The sequence below is a fragment of the Chiloscyllium plagiosum genome, chromosome 42 (genome assembly GCF_004010195.1).
Source record: "Chiloscyllium plagiosum isolate BGI_BamShark_2017 chromosome 42, ASM401019v2, whole genome shotgun sequence".
NCBI lineage: Eukaryota > Metazoa > Chordata > Chondrichthyes > Orectolobiformes > Hemiscylliidae > Chiloscyllium > Chiloscyllium plagiosum.
In genome coordinates this window covers 5727437-5744234 of record NC_057751.1, presented here as the reverse complement: position 1 = coordinate 5744234, position 16798 = coordinate 5727437, and the positions used below count along the sequence as shown (strand labels likewise).

Sequence of the window (16798 nt, the reverse complement as noted above, 5' to 3'; positions counted from 1 at the left end):
TCAAACGCCCTACTGAAGTCGATATAGATCACATCTACTGCTCTGCCCTCATCAATCTTCTTTGTTACTTCATCAAAAAACTCAATCAAGTTTGTGAGACATGATTTCCCACAAACAAAGCCATGTTGACTATATCGAATCAGTCCTTGCCTTTCCAAATACATGTACATCCTGTCCCTCAGGATTCCCTACAACAACTTGCCCACCACCAAGGTCAGGCTCACTGGTCTATAGTTCCCTGGCTTGTCCTTACCACCCTTCTTAAACAGTGGCACCATGTTAGTCAACCTCCAGTCTTCCGGCACCTGACCTGTGACTATTGATGATACAAATATCTCAGCAAGAGGCCCAACACTCAATTCTCTAGCTTCCCACAGAGTTCTAGGGTACACCTGATCAGGTCCTGGGGATTTATCCACCTTTAACTGTTTCAAGACATCCAGCACTTCCTCCTCTGTAATCTGGACATTTTGCAAGATGTCACCATCTATTCCCCTGTAGTCTATATCTTCCATATCCTTTTCCACAGTAAATACTGATGCAAAATATTTATTTAGTATCTCCCCCATTTTCTGTGGCTCCACACAAAGGCCGCCTTGCTGAGCTTTGAGGGGCCCTATTCTCTCCCTTGCTACCCTTTTGTCCTTAATATATTTGTAAAACCCCTTTGGATTCTCCTTAATTCTATTTGCCAAAGCTATCTCATGTCCCCGTTTTGCCCTCCTGATTTCCCTCTTAAGTATGCTCCTACTTTTTTTATACTCTTCTCAGGATTCACTCGATTTATCCAGTCTATACCTGACATATGCTTCCTTCTTTTTCTTAACTCCAATCAACTTTAGAAAGTTCTTGCCTAATACTGTCAAAATTGGCCTTTCTCCAATTTAGAACTTTTAGATTTGGTCTATCCTTTTCCATCACTATTTTAAAACAAATAGAATTATGGTCACTGGTCCCAAAATGCTCCCCCTCTGACACCTCAGTCACCTGCCCTGCCTTATTTCCCAACAGTAGGTCAAGTTTTGCACCTTCTCTAGTAGATACATCCACATACTGAATCAGAAAATTGTCTTGTACACACGTAAGAAATTCCTCTCCATCTAAACCTTTAACGCTATGGCAGTCCCAGTCGATGTTTGGAAAGTTAAAATCCCCTACCATAACCACCCTATTATTTTTCCAGATAGCTGAGATCTCCTTACAAGTTTGTTTCTCAATTTCCCTCTGACTATTGCATGTTGAACTTGTGAGCCCGTTTTTTTGTGATTCATGCATGAGGATTTCCAAATCCCTTTCTGCTGCAGCTTTCTGCATTGAAATAATATTCAGCTCCTCTATTCCTCCTGTCACAGAGCATAACCTCACATTTTCCCACATTGTACTCCATCTGCCAAATCTTTGCCTATTTGTTTAACCTGTCGATGTGAGGTCTGCAGATTCTTTGTGTCAGCCTTTCCACTTGTTTTCCCATCTATTTTGTTTCATCAGCAAACCTGGTTATAGTATATTAATCTCCCTTATCCAAGTCATGAATACATATTGAAAATAATTTGCCCCGAGCAGTGACTTCTATGGCACTCCACCAGGTTGCTATCCTGAAAACGCTCCCTTTATTTCAATTCTGTCTTCTTTTAGTTAGTCAATCTTCTATTCGCGCTAATATACGCCCCCAACACGATGGGCTCTTAATAAGTAGCCTGTTGCAGATGGAAAACTTGCAACATCCGTGTTAAGCTTCTTTTGAAAAGCACAAAATGCTGCCATGATACAGAAGCATCCAGCTTTGCTGTCGCATTGTTACTTTGAAACGCTTTCTTGAGGCTGCTGAACAAGTTCTTATAGAAATGAGAAGTCGCAGAGGTTCCATCCGATGAAGGAGCAGCGCTCCGAAAACTAGTGCTTCCGATTAAACCTGTTGGACTATAACTTGGTGTTGTGTGATGTTTAACTTTGTCCACCCCATTCCAACACCGGCATCTCCAAATCATGTACAAGTCGCGTTCTCCTTGCTAAGACTTGCCGGGAGACTTTTGTTTTCTGATTGCCTGCTGCAATGAAGGCGCAACCGTCGTATCTTGAGTCGGATTAAAATGTTTGACAGGCCGTGGATTTGAAACGTTAACGCCGTTTTTACCTCGTCTTTGATGCCTGACTTGCTGAGCATTCTTTACATGATGAGAGAAGTTCTTTTCGTCCAGATGGAATGAGGAAGAAACCAGATTGAAAGACGAAGACGCCTTAAGGTGGAAGGAGGGAATTTCTGCTCACTGCGTCCGAGATACAATTAAATTTCAACCTCTTACGAACATGTTGATCTAAAATACTTCTCTGTTCTGTTTGTGAGAGTTTTACGAGGTTGAGATCAATGGCCAAGACCCCAGAGTCAAGTGGGGCCTGGGGCGGAGGGTTCAACAATTGTATTTCCCAACTGGGCTTCCCCGTGATGTTAGGCTTATTACTTTTTAAATCAAGTTTATTGTATTATGGCACTGGTCGTGGAGTGGAGTGAGGTCTTGGATGGAGATCATTACTCCAGCCGCTTTGAGTCCAAGCACGATTCGACCGGGAAGAGAACGTACGCAATTCTTCAAGTATGGAAGAGCTCGGCGCTTGGCCACTGAGCGTCACGAGGACTTAGCCCCCGTCGTTTTCCCTCAGTCCATCTGATTGGGAACTGGTTTTTGCTTTCCAGTTTGTTTCTGTGTGATATAATAGACCGGCGACTGAACTTTGTCCTTTGTCCAAATGTAAGAAAAACAGCAAGTGCTGGAGAAAGAAACTTACTAAGTCTGGCAGGTTCTGGGGAGAGAGAAACAGATTTTAACATTTCGAGTCTGGTCTTCGTCAGCACTGGAGCCACAAGTCTCATGACATTAGCTCCGTTTCTCTCTCTTTCGAAGCTGCCAAACTGGCTGAGTGTCTCCAATATTTTGACTCATATTTCCAGCATCCTCAGTTTCTTGTTTCATTTTCGTTCAGACGTCAGATGTTTCAGGACTATTTAAACCTTGTCCTGCCTGAGCACTCACAGATAGAAGGAGTGAGCTATACTCCTGTGACAATTGCAGTTGATATTTTCTCAACATCTCTCAGAGACACACACCTCCTGCATCTTCGCTGTCCTGACCCTCCCATATACAACTGCGTTCGGGTTGCCCCGTCATGGATTGTCGCGAAAGGTAAGGAAATGGTCAGTAACATTTATCACAGTACTGTATATTATCAGGACAGGTGTCCCAAACAACAGCCCCATTGGCTCAGTATTTATATGAGCTCAGATCCGGTTCGTTCGCCTGGAGAATTCGGTTTCTCTCAGTTGGGACAGAATTGAGATTCCCCGAGGTGAGATCAGCTCCCCGCCTGCAAGTTGGAGCAGAGGGCGCCCCCAATGGAAAAAGCCTTGGTCGCAGGCACCCTTTGGATTAAGGTTTTGATTGGTCCGGGCTTGTGGATTCTCATTGTGAACTCACAGAGAGGGAGCAGAGTCTGCCACCAGGAATTTCACATGAACTCTCAGATTCTTTCTCAGTTGGGGAGACGTTCGTCTGCAGCGAAGAAGAACAAAACAAAAATTCTGTAATTAATATTTACATTTCGGTGATCGAAAATCCCTTTCATTTCTTTAGTAAGAAATTTTCATCGCTGGGTAACACGAATTTGGATGGGATATTTCCAAGTGTTTTTTTCCCTGTATTTTCCCAAATGGTACTATTTCAATCGAATTCACCGTTGCTCACTTTACATAAGTGTGAAGGCGGATGGTGCAGATATACACAGCTGAAAACAAATAGATTCATCATATTTTCAATGACCTCTGCAAGTCATCACCACCAAACCCAGCCCCTGCCAAAGACCTGTGCATTCTGGATGAGATAAAGCCTGGGTCCCTCATTGCTCCTTCTGAGGAGAAAGAACAGTTTTTTCGACAACCGTCCCATTAGTGTGTGGGGCACCGTCGCAAAACAAAAAGGTTACGGTAGTTGTTCGACACGAATTCAGAAGTATTGACATGGGACGACTTCATCAGCTTCATTAATATTCATGCTGCTCTATGCAACCAATGTGACTTGAAAATGAAAGGAAGCTGGTAATATATCCTCGACCCCCTTATTAGGAAACACGGTGGCAGTTCAAAGTTATTTTTAAATGAGGGAGAAAGGCACTTGACAGATGCCATATATGCAAATCCGGGGCTGAAAGCACAAATTATCATCTGCAAACATTGAACAGTAATTCCATCTGGCCTAGCAATAGCCTCTTGGCTCCAAGTCCCATAATGAGTTTTCTGAATTGCGAACTGACAGACATCTTAATCAAGTCAAATCCTCAAAATTAATTCTGATGCGCGATGCAAATGTGTCTTTCAGTCCCCTCCCCATTCAGGTCTCCACCTTTTCTGTTTGCTAACTAGTCCAATCATCTGGTAAATATACAGGGTCTTATATTGTAGAAACCCAACCTGCGTCAGAAGTCATCCCGACAGCAAATGTGACTTTAATAATTGATACACGCCTTTAAAAGGCATTTTTCTTTGAAATTACATTATAACGTTGCAAGTCTTTGCATGTTAAAACAAAAGGTTCAGATTATACAGTTCTACTGATTCAGTTGTGGGGTCGGGTTGATACAGGTAAATTACATTCTCTCTCGGTATTTATTGCAGCGCGAAACCGAAAAGCTTGAACGGGGGTGTTTGAACAACAAAATACTTTTTCAAAACAATTGTGCATGTTCAAATTTGCTGTCCTCCTTCTCTGCGGAATGTGGTGATTCCTTGCTGAGAATGGGGTCTCCAAGACAATCTCTGACTGAATTGAGCACGAGGCGAAAGTGCTGACCTGCGTGCAAGTGTAGAGGGACTCCTGTTTCTCTGGCCCTTAACGTGGGCCCCCACATTGAAAGTCTACAATCGGGCGACTGGCTGGACAGGCATTCCGAGGGAAATGAAACAGAAACTGCTGGCCTGACTTATTCCCCCTATTGTACTGTACTTGGTAATTTCGCTGAACCACTTGGGTCCTCGATTTAGTTAACACTTCATGTCCCGCCGATTCAATGTTGTTAAACTCGACGGGGTGCGAGTCGTGGGGGTGGGTTGGGGGTGGTGGGGGGAGTTGGAGGACATCTATGTTGACAATGACCCCTTCCACGGTGCCGGCGGTGCTCACATCTTGCAAAAAGAACACGGTTTCAAAAGTTGTCCGAAACTTCCTCCTGGTAACTCTTATTTGACAAGACTCCCTCTTTCGAGTTTAGATAAGGAAACTGTTAAGCGATGCCAATCGGTCAATAAGCAGCGTGGAATGTTACCATTTAGCAGGATTGTGTAAAATACACATTGAATTGGGAAGCCGACAAACAGACAGGTGCCAGCATTGGTGCTCATGGCTCAGTCAAAAACTTAGCTGGACCGTGGCTTTCTGCAAAATTGTAGACATGCGTTCGCCTTCGATGTATACATAACAGCAAAGGCGGAATAGCTGTTTTCTGACTGACATTAACTGGCAGGTAGCTACTGGTCTTGCAGGAAATGTGACGCTGATTTGTTGCTGTAGTCATTCCAATAAAGAAGATTTACAACGCAGGAACGAGAGAGACCTTGCCTTGTGTGCGCAGTTGTGGTTGCCGACCTTCTCAGTTAAAATATTACCAATCCGAAAACATAAACTATCAGCCAGGCAAATCCCACAGCGTGCAGCAGTGAGGTCACATTCTGACAGTATCCTGATGATGTGTGAGTTGTTCTCAAGTCTGAGGTTATGTCTTTGAGCAGGGCTGCGAATTAGAGCAGATATTTTCGGAGCCGGTACACACTTGCAAACAATCGAATTTCTTCGATATGGAGCATCGTGCAAGTGTCGTTTATTACGATCGCACCAGTTCACACCAGAACAAGATATGGACGCGTGTGAATATTTCGAGACATTTAACTGGTATTGGTGACAGAACAGTCAACATATTTTATGCGTATATTATTTGTGCTAATATTTATATATGCATAATACAAATAGAATGAAAACAATATAAATAATGACATATTATCTATAATTTGTCCAGAGAAATTATTCGTGTCACCGTGAGCTGTGTCACACCAGCTGCTTATGTTCTCGCCACTTTTAACACTGCTCTGTACTGTTTGCAGGATCAACTTCTTCGAATGGAATTTGCATTTGGCACAGTTGAACTTACCGACTCAGGATGTCCAACGCAGAAGCTGAGCAGTTCAGGAGGAGCGACGGGTTCGAGGACGGTCAACTGTTCCAGCCATCAGGAAAAGTGCGGTAAGGAAATAGCGGTGATGAAGAAACTCGCGGAAACGCAGGAAAAGGGTCATTCACACATCCTGTCCCAAAGTCGATGGCAAGTCAACCCTCCCACCAACAAAAGGAATCTTGTTAAATCCCAATACACGGCAGATTCCTTACTGCACATTAATTCGACTTTTTGCTGTGTTGCTTTTGACATGAACAAACGAAATGCGACGGGTTTAAGTTGTCGGGGTTTTGTGCATTTAACATCTACGAGATCAGTCAACTGCTGAATGTACATTATCTACATTGAGTTGCATCCGGCTTGTCGACCGGGTTGGCATTCTGGCCTGTTTCAGCTCAGAAATGTTTGAAAATCACAAAGAAAAGCGTTATCCCCTATTTTGATCGGCTAATGTAACACTGGTTCGAAAGGTATGATTCTGTTAAGATTCAGACTGAAATGTTGCTCTTACGCGTCTCTGTGCAACTGAACCTTAAATATTCCCGAGCAGGCTGACCACTAGGATAAAGCGGAATCAGAAACTGCACTCGTAGCTATAACAGGCCAGTCCATAAACAAGCGCCTGGCCATGGAAATAAGGGACGTCTAGACAAAATTACACAGGATTGTAGAATTGTAGGACCATAGTAGAGACGAAACGAGAAGAAACGATGTACATTATTCTCAAAAATGCATTAACCGTTTCCCATCCAACAGCGTGTCGTGTCAAAAATGCACTGCACATGCTTTGTGCTATAAATCTTTTCAGAACGGGGAATGGACATAAGCGGGGACGGACACTTTATTTTAGCAAGGCTCCTCATAAATATTAAGGGTCTTTATTTTGAGTAGACACCGAGCTGTCCTGTCGCAATTATCATCAGGGCAGGGTTGGATTACTAATGTGACTGGATTTACTGGCTGCTGATTTTTTCCCCCGCAAGCTTGTAATAAATTAAACGGACAGATGTGAGTCCTGGTCGCTTGCAGTCCAGTAAAACACCACTCGTTGAACTGGTGTCAGTTGATAGACCTGGCAAAGACTGCACGGCGCCCAGATGTAATATAATATGTTGCACCAACAAGAAAATCTGCCGGTACATCCGACAATTAAATGCGATGATTACCATGTCAGAATTTTTGTTATACGGTTCGCGTAACAGTGAATGCAAAAAGGTTCGGGGCTCCATTCCTAAGAGTTTAATGCACCCTGTGTTGACCGGTATAAACTATGTAAAAACAATGACTGCAGATTCTGGAAACCAGATTCTGGATTAGTGGTGCTGGAAGAGCACAGCAGTTCAGGCAGCATCTGAGGAGCAGTAAAATCGACGTCTCGGGCAAAAGCCCTTCATCAGGAATAAAAAAGACCCGATGCAATTTCTCCTGTTGTCGCGAAGCAAGGGAGTATCTTTACTTCGAGGTGTTCTGTAAAATAAAGGACTTGATTATTAATTAAATAGAACAAGCAAGCGCCAGACACTTGGTAATGTAATAGTGTTTTATTTGAAATAGTGAATTTTGCGTACTAAATTCTGAGTGCGCTCGGTAAGTGTCTCCCTTTAGGTTACAGTAATTGCTAATTTCCACGGTCACCTGAGTTCAGGAATAATGGAGAGAAATCCGCCTCAGTGGAGGTTTATGATTTCTCAAGGCAGTTTTTTTTTAAATACATAGCAGAGTAAAATCCCAGATCGGATCATGAAATGATGCATTTTCACGACACTGTTTCCCTTTGGCAGCAAGTCATTGACTCTCACCGTTCTTGACTTCACGCACCGCACCAATCCATCAGTGGGTTTGATCCAAATGAGAATTTTAAGGCAGAAAACATGTGCTGCTGCAGGGGCGCGGGGGAGGGTGGGGGTTAGACACGGTCCTGGGTCTGATGGCAAACAGGAGCCAGGGCGCGTGAACCTCGGAGGGGTTTTAGTTTCGAAAAAAATGACTGCCATAGCGTCTCAAAATAAAAAGCGGTGAGGCGAATATTGCAAGGCCTTGAGGCTGAAAAGCCCGCTGGCAGCGGACATTTTTCTGAAATATATTTCACATTCAAAAGGGGCAAAGACCGCGGTCAGGATGCGCAGCGTTTTACCCCCAGACAGAGGAAGAGGCCGGTCATGTAACACTATCAGTCCGGTTTTCGTTGTTCCCGATATCGCTTCGCCCGTACACTCTGATGTCGGGGGGCTTCTGCTGACTGCGTCTGCACAACTTGGTGAACTCCCGAGGAGGCAAAAAGGCAAACAGCATCTGCAAGTTTGTGAGCAACACACTAACTAACTGGTTGGGTTGCGGGCTGAGCCGCCGGCAAGAAACTGTTGCCGCAGATGCAGGCTTAGCTTTTGAACGGAACAATGCCGGATGAGTGGGAGTACCTGGTCGAAAAGTTCATCCATCAATTCGACAAACCGTGCGGGGCACGGGGCAAGGCGGCTTCCCGATCGGCGGCAGAACGGATACAAAGTGTACCCATGTGAAATCAGGCGTTGAGAATCCATGCGGGGGGGGAGGGGGGGCAGATAAACGAATCGTTTCTCTCATCTGTTTTGAAAGCCTACTCCGAGAACTGAGGGGATTTGTCTATGTGTGTATGTGTATGTATGTGTGTGGCAGGGAAGACGAATGACTTGAATTGCTCTCAATGGCAACGGACGCTCCGACAAAATGGTTCTAAAAATACAAAGCCCGAATAGGACACGTCAGACTCTGTCGTTGAATTGCGGGCTGGAAGACGGAGAAGGAATTCGGTGCAGTTATCAATCTGTTCTGATGGGAAGCGAGAGCTCTGCACTGATACTCCGACCCAAATCGGAGAGGCAAGAGGTATCACGGTGCTCAGATATGGAAATATACTGCATCGATTTCGTTCGGTGTTTTTACCGACTCTTTGATTACGTGGCTGCATTTCGATATTTAAATCAATCCCATTTAGAGTGGGAAAACAGTTATATGTGGGCACTGGTTTTCAGCATCATATGGGCCTAGGCCGCTCACTGCCAAGCCAAATAATATTTCTAAATACTACAAGGCCGAATAAGTGGGTGTCCCTTCGCCCTTTTTTTGGGCAAAATTCACCCCAATGCGCCCCATAATTAAATGCATCCTTCGATTCACTCCTTGAAGATACCCACGTTTCCTCCGTGCACAATCGCAGCTCTCTGCCTCGCATCGTTTAAATCATAGCATAGTCAGCACTGCAACATCGTCAGACTTTGGGGGTAAAAGATTGCTGAGGAAGATGGCCTTGGCTCAGGTCGGAGGGCTGAGAACACTGCTGTGAAAGAACCGATTCTACCTTGCCCTTGGAGTACTTTCTTGAACGGCGGTGAAACGAGTAACAGAGCTGGAAATCAGAGGACCATCCAAACGCGGTGTGAAAAAGCAAACATTTATGTAAAAGAAACCCTGCTTTTATACGTATAGGTCCAAAGAAAGGGGAATTGATGAGATTCACCAGAATTTCTACCGCAAGAACTCAAATATCAACGAATAATCGAAGGAGAGAAGACGAGAAGTTTTTTTTGAACTCCGCGTTATTTCCATTTGGACTGCACAGCCTGAAAGGCTAGTGGAAGCAGAGTCAAAATAGTTTTCTACAAAGAAAGGCAATGTAGACCTGTAAGGCCTAAATGTTCGCAGAGCTGAAGGGAGTGGGACTAAGTCAACTATTTTACCAAAGATGGTAAAATGTGTCCGATTGGCCCGCGGCTATGCTCTATATGATTCTACCATGATGCAGCACTTCATCACTTGTCCAAACTCGAAAAGCCTTTAAGTTTTAGAGCAGGACGATCATGTCCGCAGGACGTTTGGAAGCAGAAGGATTCGCTTGATTCCTTGAAACGAACGAACATGTTCTTGATACTTGCTGGACACGATAAAATGTGACACGTTGACGCTCAGAATAACTCAAAGCCCGCCGGCATTGGCCGCCATGGAGCGAGGAGCAAGCCGGTTTTCTGCCGCGACGGTCAGCCACTGTTTGCTCATCCCCTCCTGAGCGGCTGGTTTCTGACCCACGCTTGAGTTTTGGTACATTTTTTGCTTCAGAGCATTGCGAAGAGTATAACGAGCGCGAGGTGGCCACCATTCAGGAATGGCCTCCCTCGTGAACAGCACTTCTGGTGCTCCCTATCAATTTCCCTCCTGAAAGAAAGACTCTGGCGCCTGAATGGCGGGAAGCGAGCCCTCGTGAACTTCCTCACCTGTTTTGACACCTTTCCCCTCTCTCAGCAACCAGGCTGTATCAGCCGAACTGGAGAGGGCTTCTGTACTTTGGAGAACTGACTTGACGGCCTGACAACATTAACAAGGCATTCCTTCCCACAATTGTCCGGTTAAATTGAGAAACCCAAATGAACAGATTGTATTCTTCAATCATTCCAAAGGTTCAGGAGCATGACATCACCGTTTTGAAGGCGAAACTATTCCCAGCAATTCTCCGCCTCCGAGAATAAACCTTATAGCAGCTGTACATTGTTGACATCTGCACATCAGCCTGGTGAGGAGAGCTTATCTTTCCACATCCGAGGCTCCAGTTGTATGTTTACAACGAGCGTATAATAAACGAAACGAGCTACAATATCATGGTGGTTTGGCCCAGAGTATAAAGTCACACCAAACTTTTCATTCCAAGTGACATTAGTTGAACTTTGTCCCGTTTAAGCAAAATCGATTGGATTAATGAGGTTGTACACAAAGTTTATGGCAGCACTGGCGTCACTTTGTGTACACAAATCAACCACAAAATGTGATTAGATTATCAGTGGCAAGACCCACGCTGCAAACCAGTGCTCTTCTGCCCTGGCGCTACATTTGTAGTTTAGTTGTCTGGGGCGCAGTTATTCTTACACCAGTTTCAACCGGGGCAAGGTCTCCGACATATACGCTAAACAAAACGCAGCCTTGAAATGCTCCGCAGATATCTCTTCTTTTAAAAAAAGGATATTCCCCTCCCCCCACCACCACTTTTGCCGCCTGTACACAGTCCTAATCTGTTTTAGATTCAACGTTGACAAAAATTGTGGATCAGGAATAAGTTGCAAGTTGCAACTAAACTCAAATAGTTGTCTGGAGAAGCATTCAGGTATTTGTGTGGGAGAGAGCTACTGTTGTGGCTATTGGGACATTTAGCTTCCGAGAGCCGCTCCGACAGCTGCTTACCCGCTTGGCTACAAAGCGTCACCCATCAATCATTTCTGGCAGATTATGGAGCCAATCGACGATTTCGCTGCCCGGCAGCTCGGTGGCCAACTGCCTGAAATCACCAATCGACACGCTGGTTGGGATACATAGGCGGGATTTCCTCTGCTTACTTCCCTGGCTTCTACCTCCTCTACACCTCCAACCCCCACTTATCCAGCTCGCTTTATTCTGGACCCCACTACTGTCTGTCCAAATGGACAGCAAAAAGAAACAGACGTCCCATCGAACCGGCCAGGAAAAAGTCTAGTCTTTGGAATTAGCAACTGGGAGTAAGAGGACCTGAGGTGCAAGTCGTTTCAGACAGAATAAGAAGTTGGAGTCAAGAAAAGAAAAATATTGTCTGTTCAAAAAGAAATCTGCATGGACCATTTGAAGCCTGCTTTTTGATCGGAATCTTTGCCCCTGATTGAAACTGGTGCGGGGACAGCAATGGCAGCGACATCTCTGAAGTCTTTGCAAAACTCATCATCTGGAAATCATAGTACTTTCGGGATCAGGCATTTAGCCGGGACGCCGAACAGTGAGAGTGGAGGTAAGATTGGGGAGAGACCTAACAAGTGCCCAAGTTTCAACTGTCCTTTTGCCAAATTGCCGAATTTTAAACGCTGAATTCCTTGTTTGAAATTTCGCAAGGATACCGACGCCATTAGAAACTGTTGACACAGTGCTTCGGAATCCATTGACTCGGCTGCTCCCATTCTGCAGCTTCTCCGAACTTGAACGAACGGATTGATTTGGAAAATATATATTCTAAATTAACCTGAGTCGTGAAATTAATTGTGTGGTTGGACGGGAGGGGGTGGTGGTTGGGGCGGAAGCGGGGACGACGGGGTCGCTGTTTGGAGTTAATTCCTTTTGGTTTGGGAGCCAACAATATTTACACCCACGGGAAGTACTGCACATTTAAATCCCAAGTCGTAAACTCTGTTCATTCACCAGAAACATAAAGTTGGCACATCCACGAAATAGCCATTTAAACAACGGTTTGACTGCACTCCGGGGCAGTTCCTCGATTATTTTGCAATTAATTTGAATGATTTTCACAACAAACACATCAGAAACACACCCTGGTCACAATCAGGGTAACCCTGTCTATCAATAACTTGCTGTGATTTCAATGCGCTACGTCTTGTGAGAATGAATTAAGCCCGAGTCACAAGATACAACCATAATCTTAGTTTAAAGATATGAATTCAAGTCTCGAGATAATTAAAAGCTGCGGCCACATTAACGGTAACCTTTGGCACAAGTTCTGGCTCCAGTTAGAATATACTAACCCTAGCTGTACGTTGTTTAAAAACACAGTCGAAACACATTCGAAAATTATGGGAAGTGCTAGAGTGACAAAATAACATTTTACAAGGCACACGAACAGTATTTTTTTCAAACTGGCGCCGGCGTGTAGATGAGAGAAATTGCCAACAATGTCATTTCGGTACGGGCTCCTCACAGATCTGATCATGTCAACTCCCGACACTCATGGCGATACAACCTGACAATGCCGCCACGCGAACGTTGCAATACTTCCGATACAATGATTAACCTCAATAACTTTCGAGTTAAAGTAACACACACTCGTGCTCGCCCTTCCAAAGCGTCCAGGTGACAAAATCAGGGAGAATTTTCAGTGTGCAAGAAGCGAAGGCAGACACTATTAGACGCAGTAGCCCGTCTGTGAACAGTAACACTTCTCATATTCAGGTAATTTGAAAAGACGGACCGGAGTTTATACATTGCAGCAGTCTTAACATAAATATAAATATTTGAATTAATAAGTTAGACTGATCATGTCAAATTACCCCTTCCAAATTACCAAACATGAAACGGCTTTCATCAACAAGATACCACTTTTGAAAAACCACGCGTTTAAAAAAGCAATATTTTACTCTTGGTTTTACTCAGTGTCCCTTGCTATGGATTACTCGATGTTGAGAAGGTACGGGGGTTATTTTTCAGAAACCGAGCAGACCATACTCTGGGTTCATTGCAAGATTTGCAAATATAAATAAAAGAGAGAGGGGAAATGTAAAACTTTACACGTTTTCCAAATCGAAATATTCTCGGGAAGCGGCCTCGGAAACGCCACCAGTGCCGATTATTCTGTGATTATCAACAAAAAAAGTGTTTCTGTGTTGTTTTTAACCTTTTAAGAAAATATACGCCAGAAGACCGGCCGAAGTTTATTAAACATTTATTTCTTTTGTGTGCTGATCCATGTTACCGTTTGCCACCAAAGGTGAGCAAATCATTGGTGCCAATATCGAAAATCTGTGCAGCAATGGCGACGTCCTTTAAATGTATTTGTCGAAACGAAGGTTGTAATCTGAGTCATAAATTGCACGTCTTATACAGTGTTTAATACTTAATAAACGAGCTGTCTGCAAATATCGAGGGAAAAAATATAGAAGCGAGTTTCCAACCTTGTAGACAATGATATTTTTTCCAAAAAGTCAAATATCAGTGACGAGGTAAAATTGTAGGCCTTGAAGAGGTTGGAAGAATGTGAAAGATATGTCCCAGTCAGTGATAATTTCGCCCTTGTTCTGGCCTGAGGAAGTTTGTGTCGCGGCGCAGTGAGAAAGGGACAGTAATTTTTCATTCCGTCTGTTGTGTTGCTTACCCCACCCCGGCAGGAGAGAGCGAGCAGCTTCGGCGATGTAAGTCCGACGACTCGGGTTCCGAAGACAGTTCGGCTAAAAAGAAACAGCGGAGGCAGAGGACTCACTTTACCAGCCAACAGCTGCAGGAACTGGAGGCGACTTTCCAGAGGAACCGCTACCCAGACATGTCCACCCGGGAAGAAATAGCAGTGTGGACAAACCTCACCGAGGCCAGGATCAGGGTAAATATTGCAGGTCGGCGAGAAAAAGAAAACGTTCCAATGTTAACTGCGCATTAATTTTTCGACCCCCAAATGAAAAGTACCGGCGCAAATGCGAAGCTGATTCGAATTTAAGATTTTAAATCTCCTTACTTAACAGCGAGATGCTTTTTTTAAGCTTCGTATCTTGAATGGATAAAATTGTTTTCAAAACAAGGAAACTTTACTCGAATAAAAGTTTTGGCAGGAATTTCCAACACAAGTGAGCAGCCAGGTAGTAACGGCAACTACCATTTCAGGGACCAGTGTTGTAAAATACAGTCAGTTAAGACAGGATAGTTCAGGGTAGCTCGGACTCTAGTACTCAGATCTCATTCCCGCGAAGTGTGTATTTATCTCACTCAGAGGCATTCAGGGGTGGGAATGTCTGGACGCCTTGAATTGCAGATTTGTATCGAACCCGATATCAGGTTCACCTCTAGTTTTCTTCCACTAGTTGAACAAACCCGTTCAGTCGGCGAAAGGACATAAAATGGTTCCGAAAATCGGAAAGATGGAACTGCTCGGGCACAATCAGCCCGGGGTATATTCAGGACATGCTGAATATGCGGGCTTGCATGTATCTTTGGGCGCATACACAAGTACTATTGCACATTCACCCACAGAGTTTGCAGGACGAGAGAAATCTGAGCGAGTATGTGCACAAATTATTGAAGGTCGAGGAAAAGGGTTAACGAGACATATGGGATCCTCCAGGCTTTATTAAATGTTATTGCTTGTGTTTGTGTTGGAACACTCACTCGTTTTTATAGAGTGTGTTTTGAGTTCTTGTGTCACAAGTTAGACTATAAATATACTCGGCAGCAAACCGTCAATCGGAATCCCGCTGCCTACATTATAGAGAAAAAACAAGTTTGGTTTCTCAGATGGACCCTATTTGATGCTACCAGTTTGTTTTATATATATATAATATGTAAAAAGAACCGCAAACTTGCATTCCATCTTCTCGTCATCCAATACTTGCCAGCTAACAATTAAACTGTTATACTTTTCGGTTTGGTTAGGTGTGGTTCAAAAATCGCAGGGCGAAATGGAGGAAACGGGAACGCCACCAGCAAGCAGAACTCTGCAAGGGAGGTTTTGGAGCGCCCTTCAATGGGCTTGTGCAGCCCTATGAGGACGTGTACTCCGGCTATTCGTACAATAACTGGGCCACCAAAGGACTCGCCACCACCCCGATTTCGGCCAAGAGCTTCTCTTTCTTCAACTCCATGAACGTCAACTCTCTATCGTCGCAAAGCATGTTCTCCACGCCCAGCTCACTGCCTTCAATGACTATGGTCCCTTCCGCTTTACCGGGCTCAAGCTTGAATAATTTGAACAGCCTGGGCAGCCCTTCGCTGAATTCGGCGGTATCTGCCACTCCCTGCCCTTACGGGTCTAGCTCCAGCCCGTACGTGTACCGGGATAACTGCAACACCAGCTTGGCCAGCCTCAGACTTAGAGCCAAGCATCACTCTTCTACCTTCAGCTACGGGCCCATGCAGAATCCAGCTTCCAATCTCAGTCCCTGTCAATATGCGGTGGATCGGCCGGTATAAAATGGACTTGATATTGTACACCGTCGCTTGAAGGCGAACAATTTGGGAAGGAGTGTGGGGCGGGTGGTGGAGGGGGAATGCCGACTCCAACACACAAAAGTTATGATAGTCGCTGTCTCCCCTTCAGTTTATTTCGACCAAAAGTTTCAGCGGCTCGCTGCAAAATTTATCTCTAGAGCGAAAGCACGCTTAGCACTTCTCGACATATACCACTGAACAAGGTTATTTACAATCAATCCGTGTGCACTCCGGCTCGTGCAGAAGTAATCTTTGAATTACCCAAATATGGTGAGGAAATGAGAATGAGTGGTTAAAAATCTCTTTTTTCCCCAGAAATATAAATTCTGCACAACTTTTAAATTCGCAGATGCTTCAAACAGAACGTTCAAAATATATTTTTACGTAGCTTCTTTTCGAATTTGGCAAATAGAACTCGATATAAGCGTTAATGAGTTAAAGCAGACTGAGGGTGAGTGGAGGGGGCTGTTTCTTGCTGGGTGGCATATTTGCCTGCGAGAAATCCTTCACAAATTCTCGCAAAGGCGAGGACAGTTCCCACTCTCTTCTCCCACCCACCATCTATGCCCGCCACCTCCTCTCCCACCCTGATCAGGTTTTCCATCTGGGAGGGCAGATTCTGAAATGATCATTTAGGAAATGGCCAACTTGCCGGTTTCAGTTCATGTCCCTCCGCATAACCACAACAGCCACAAGTATATCACTCTTAGGTGGTTGGCGCCTTTGGTCCAGGCCATCAACCAAAATGTATTTTTTTGCCTTGAGAAAGCGTCAGTGGAAATGATCTTTTTTTTTTGGGGGGGGGGTTCTTTCAGTATTGATAGTTTGGAATATATTTTAAAATATGAATAATCTTGTAGTGTTCGATTGTTTCCCTATAAATAGGACAGTACGAAAA

At 44.4% G+C, this 16798-nt stretch overlaps 1 protein-coding gene and 1 long non-coding RNA gene across 5 annotated transcripts in view; one reads left to right on the top strand and one right to left on the bottom strand.

Annotated features, from left to right (window-relative positions):
* The window catches only part of LOC122543061, a 20705-nt gene extending 14448 nt beyond the window's left edge, over positions 1 to 6257 (bottom strand). Inside the window, exon 1 of the long non-coding RNA XR_006309907.1 lies at positions 6190 to 6257. This is a non-coding gene — a long non-coding RNA (uncharacterized LOC122543061). The remainder of the gene's footprint in view (positions 1 to 6189) is intronic.
* Positions 3117 to 16798, top strand: LOC122543058 (pituitary homeobox 3-like). Of its 4 annotated transcripts, none has more exons than XM_043681267.1 (4): positions 3117 to 3179; positions 6143 to 6281; positions 14094 to 14302; positions 15346 to 16798. In XM_043681267.1, exons 2-4 carry the CDS (start codon positions 6158 to 6160, stop codon positions 15880 to 15882), a joined length of 870 nt encoding a protein of 289 aa, XP_043537202.1. In that variant the 5' UTR covers positions 3117 to 3179; positions 6143 to 6157; the 3' UTR covers positions 15883 to 16798. The 4 variants fall into 4 exon arrangements, with proteins under 4 accessions (XP_043537202.1, XP_043537201.1, XP_043537200.1 ...); XM_043681266.1 differs by lacking the exon at positions 3117 to 3179 and adding an exon at positions 5667 to 5734; XM_043681265.1 differs by lacking the exon at positions 3117 to 3179 and adding an exon at positions 5680 to 5933.

What these genes read in the sequence shown, in the direction of transcription:
- LOC122543058 (XM_043681267.1), top strand. Translation starts at nt 6,158, where the DNA reads ATGGAATTTGCATTTGGCACAGTTGAACTTACCGACTCAGGATGTCCA. An exon ending in CAGCCATCAGGAAAAGTGCG is followed by an intron (nt 6,282 to 14,093) that starts GTAAGGAAATAG and finishes CCACCCCGGCAG; the next exon opens with GAGAGAGCGAGCAGCTTCGG. An exon ending in TCACCGAGGCCAGGATCAGG is followed by an intron (nt 14,303 to 15,345) that starts GTAAATATTGCA and finishes CGGTTTGGTTAG; the next exon opens with GTGTGGTTCAAAAATCGCAG.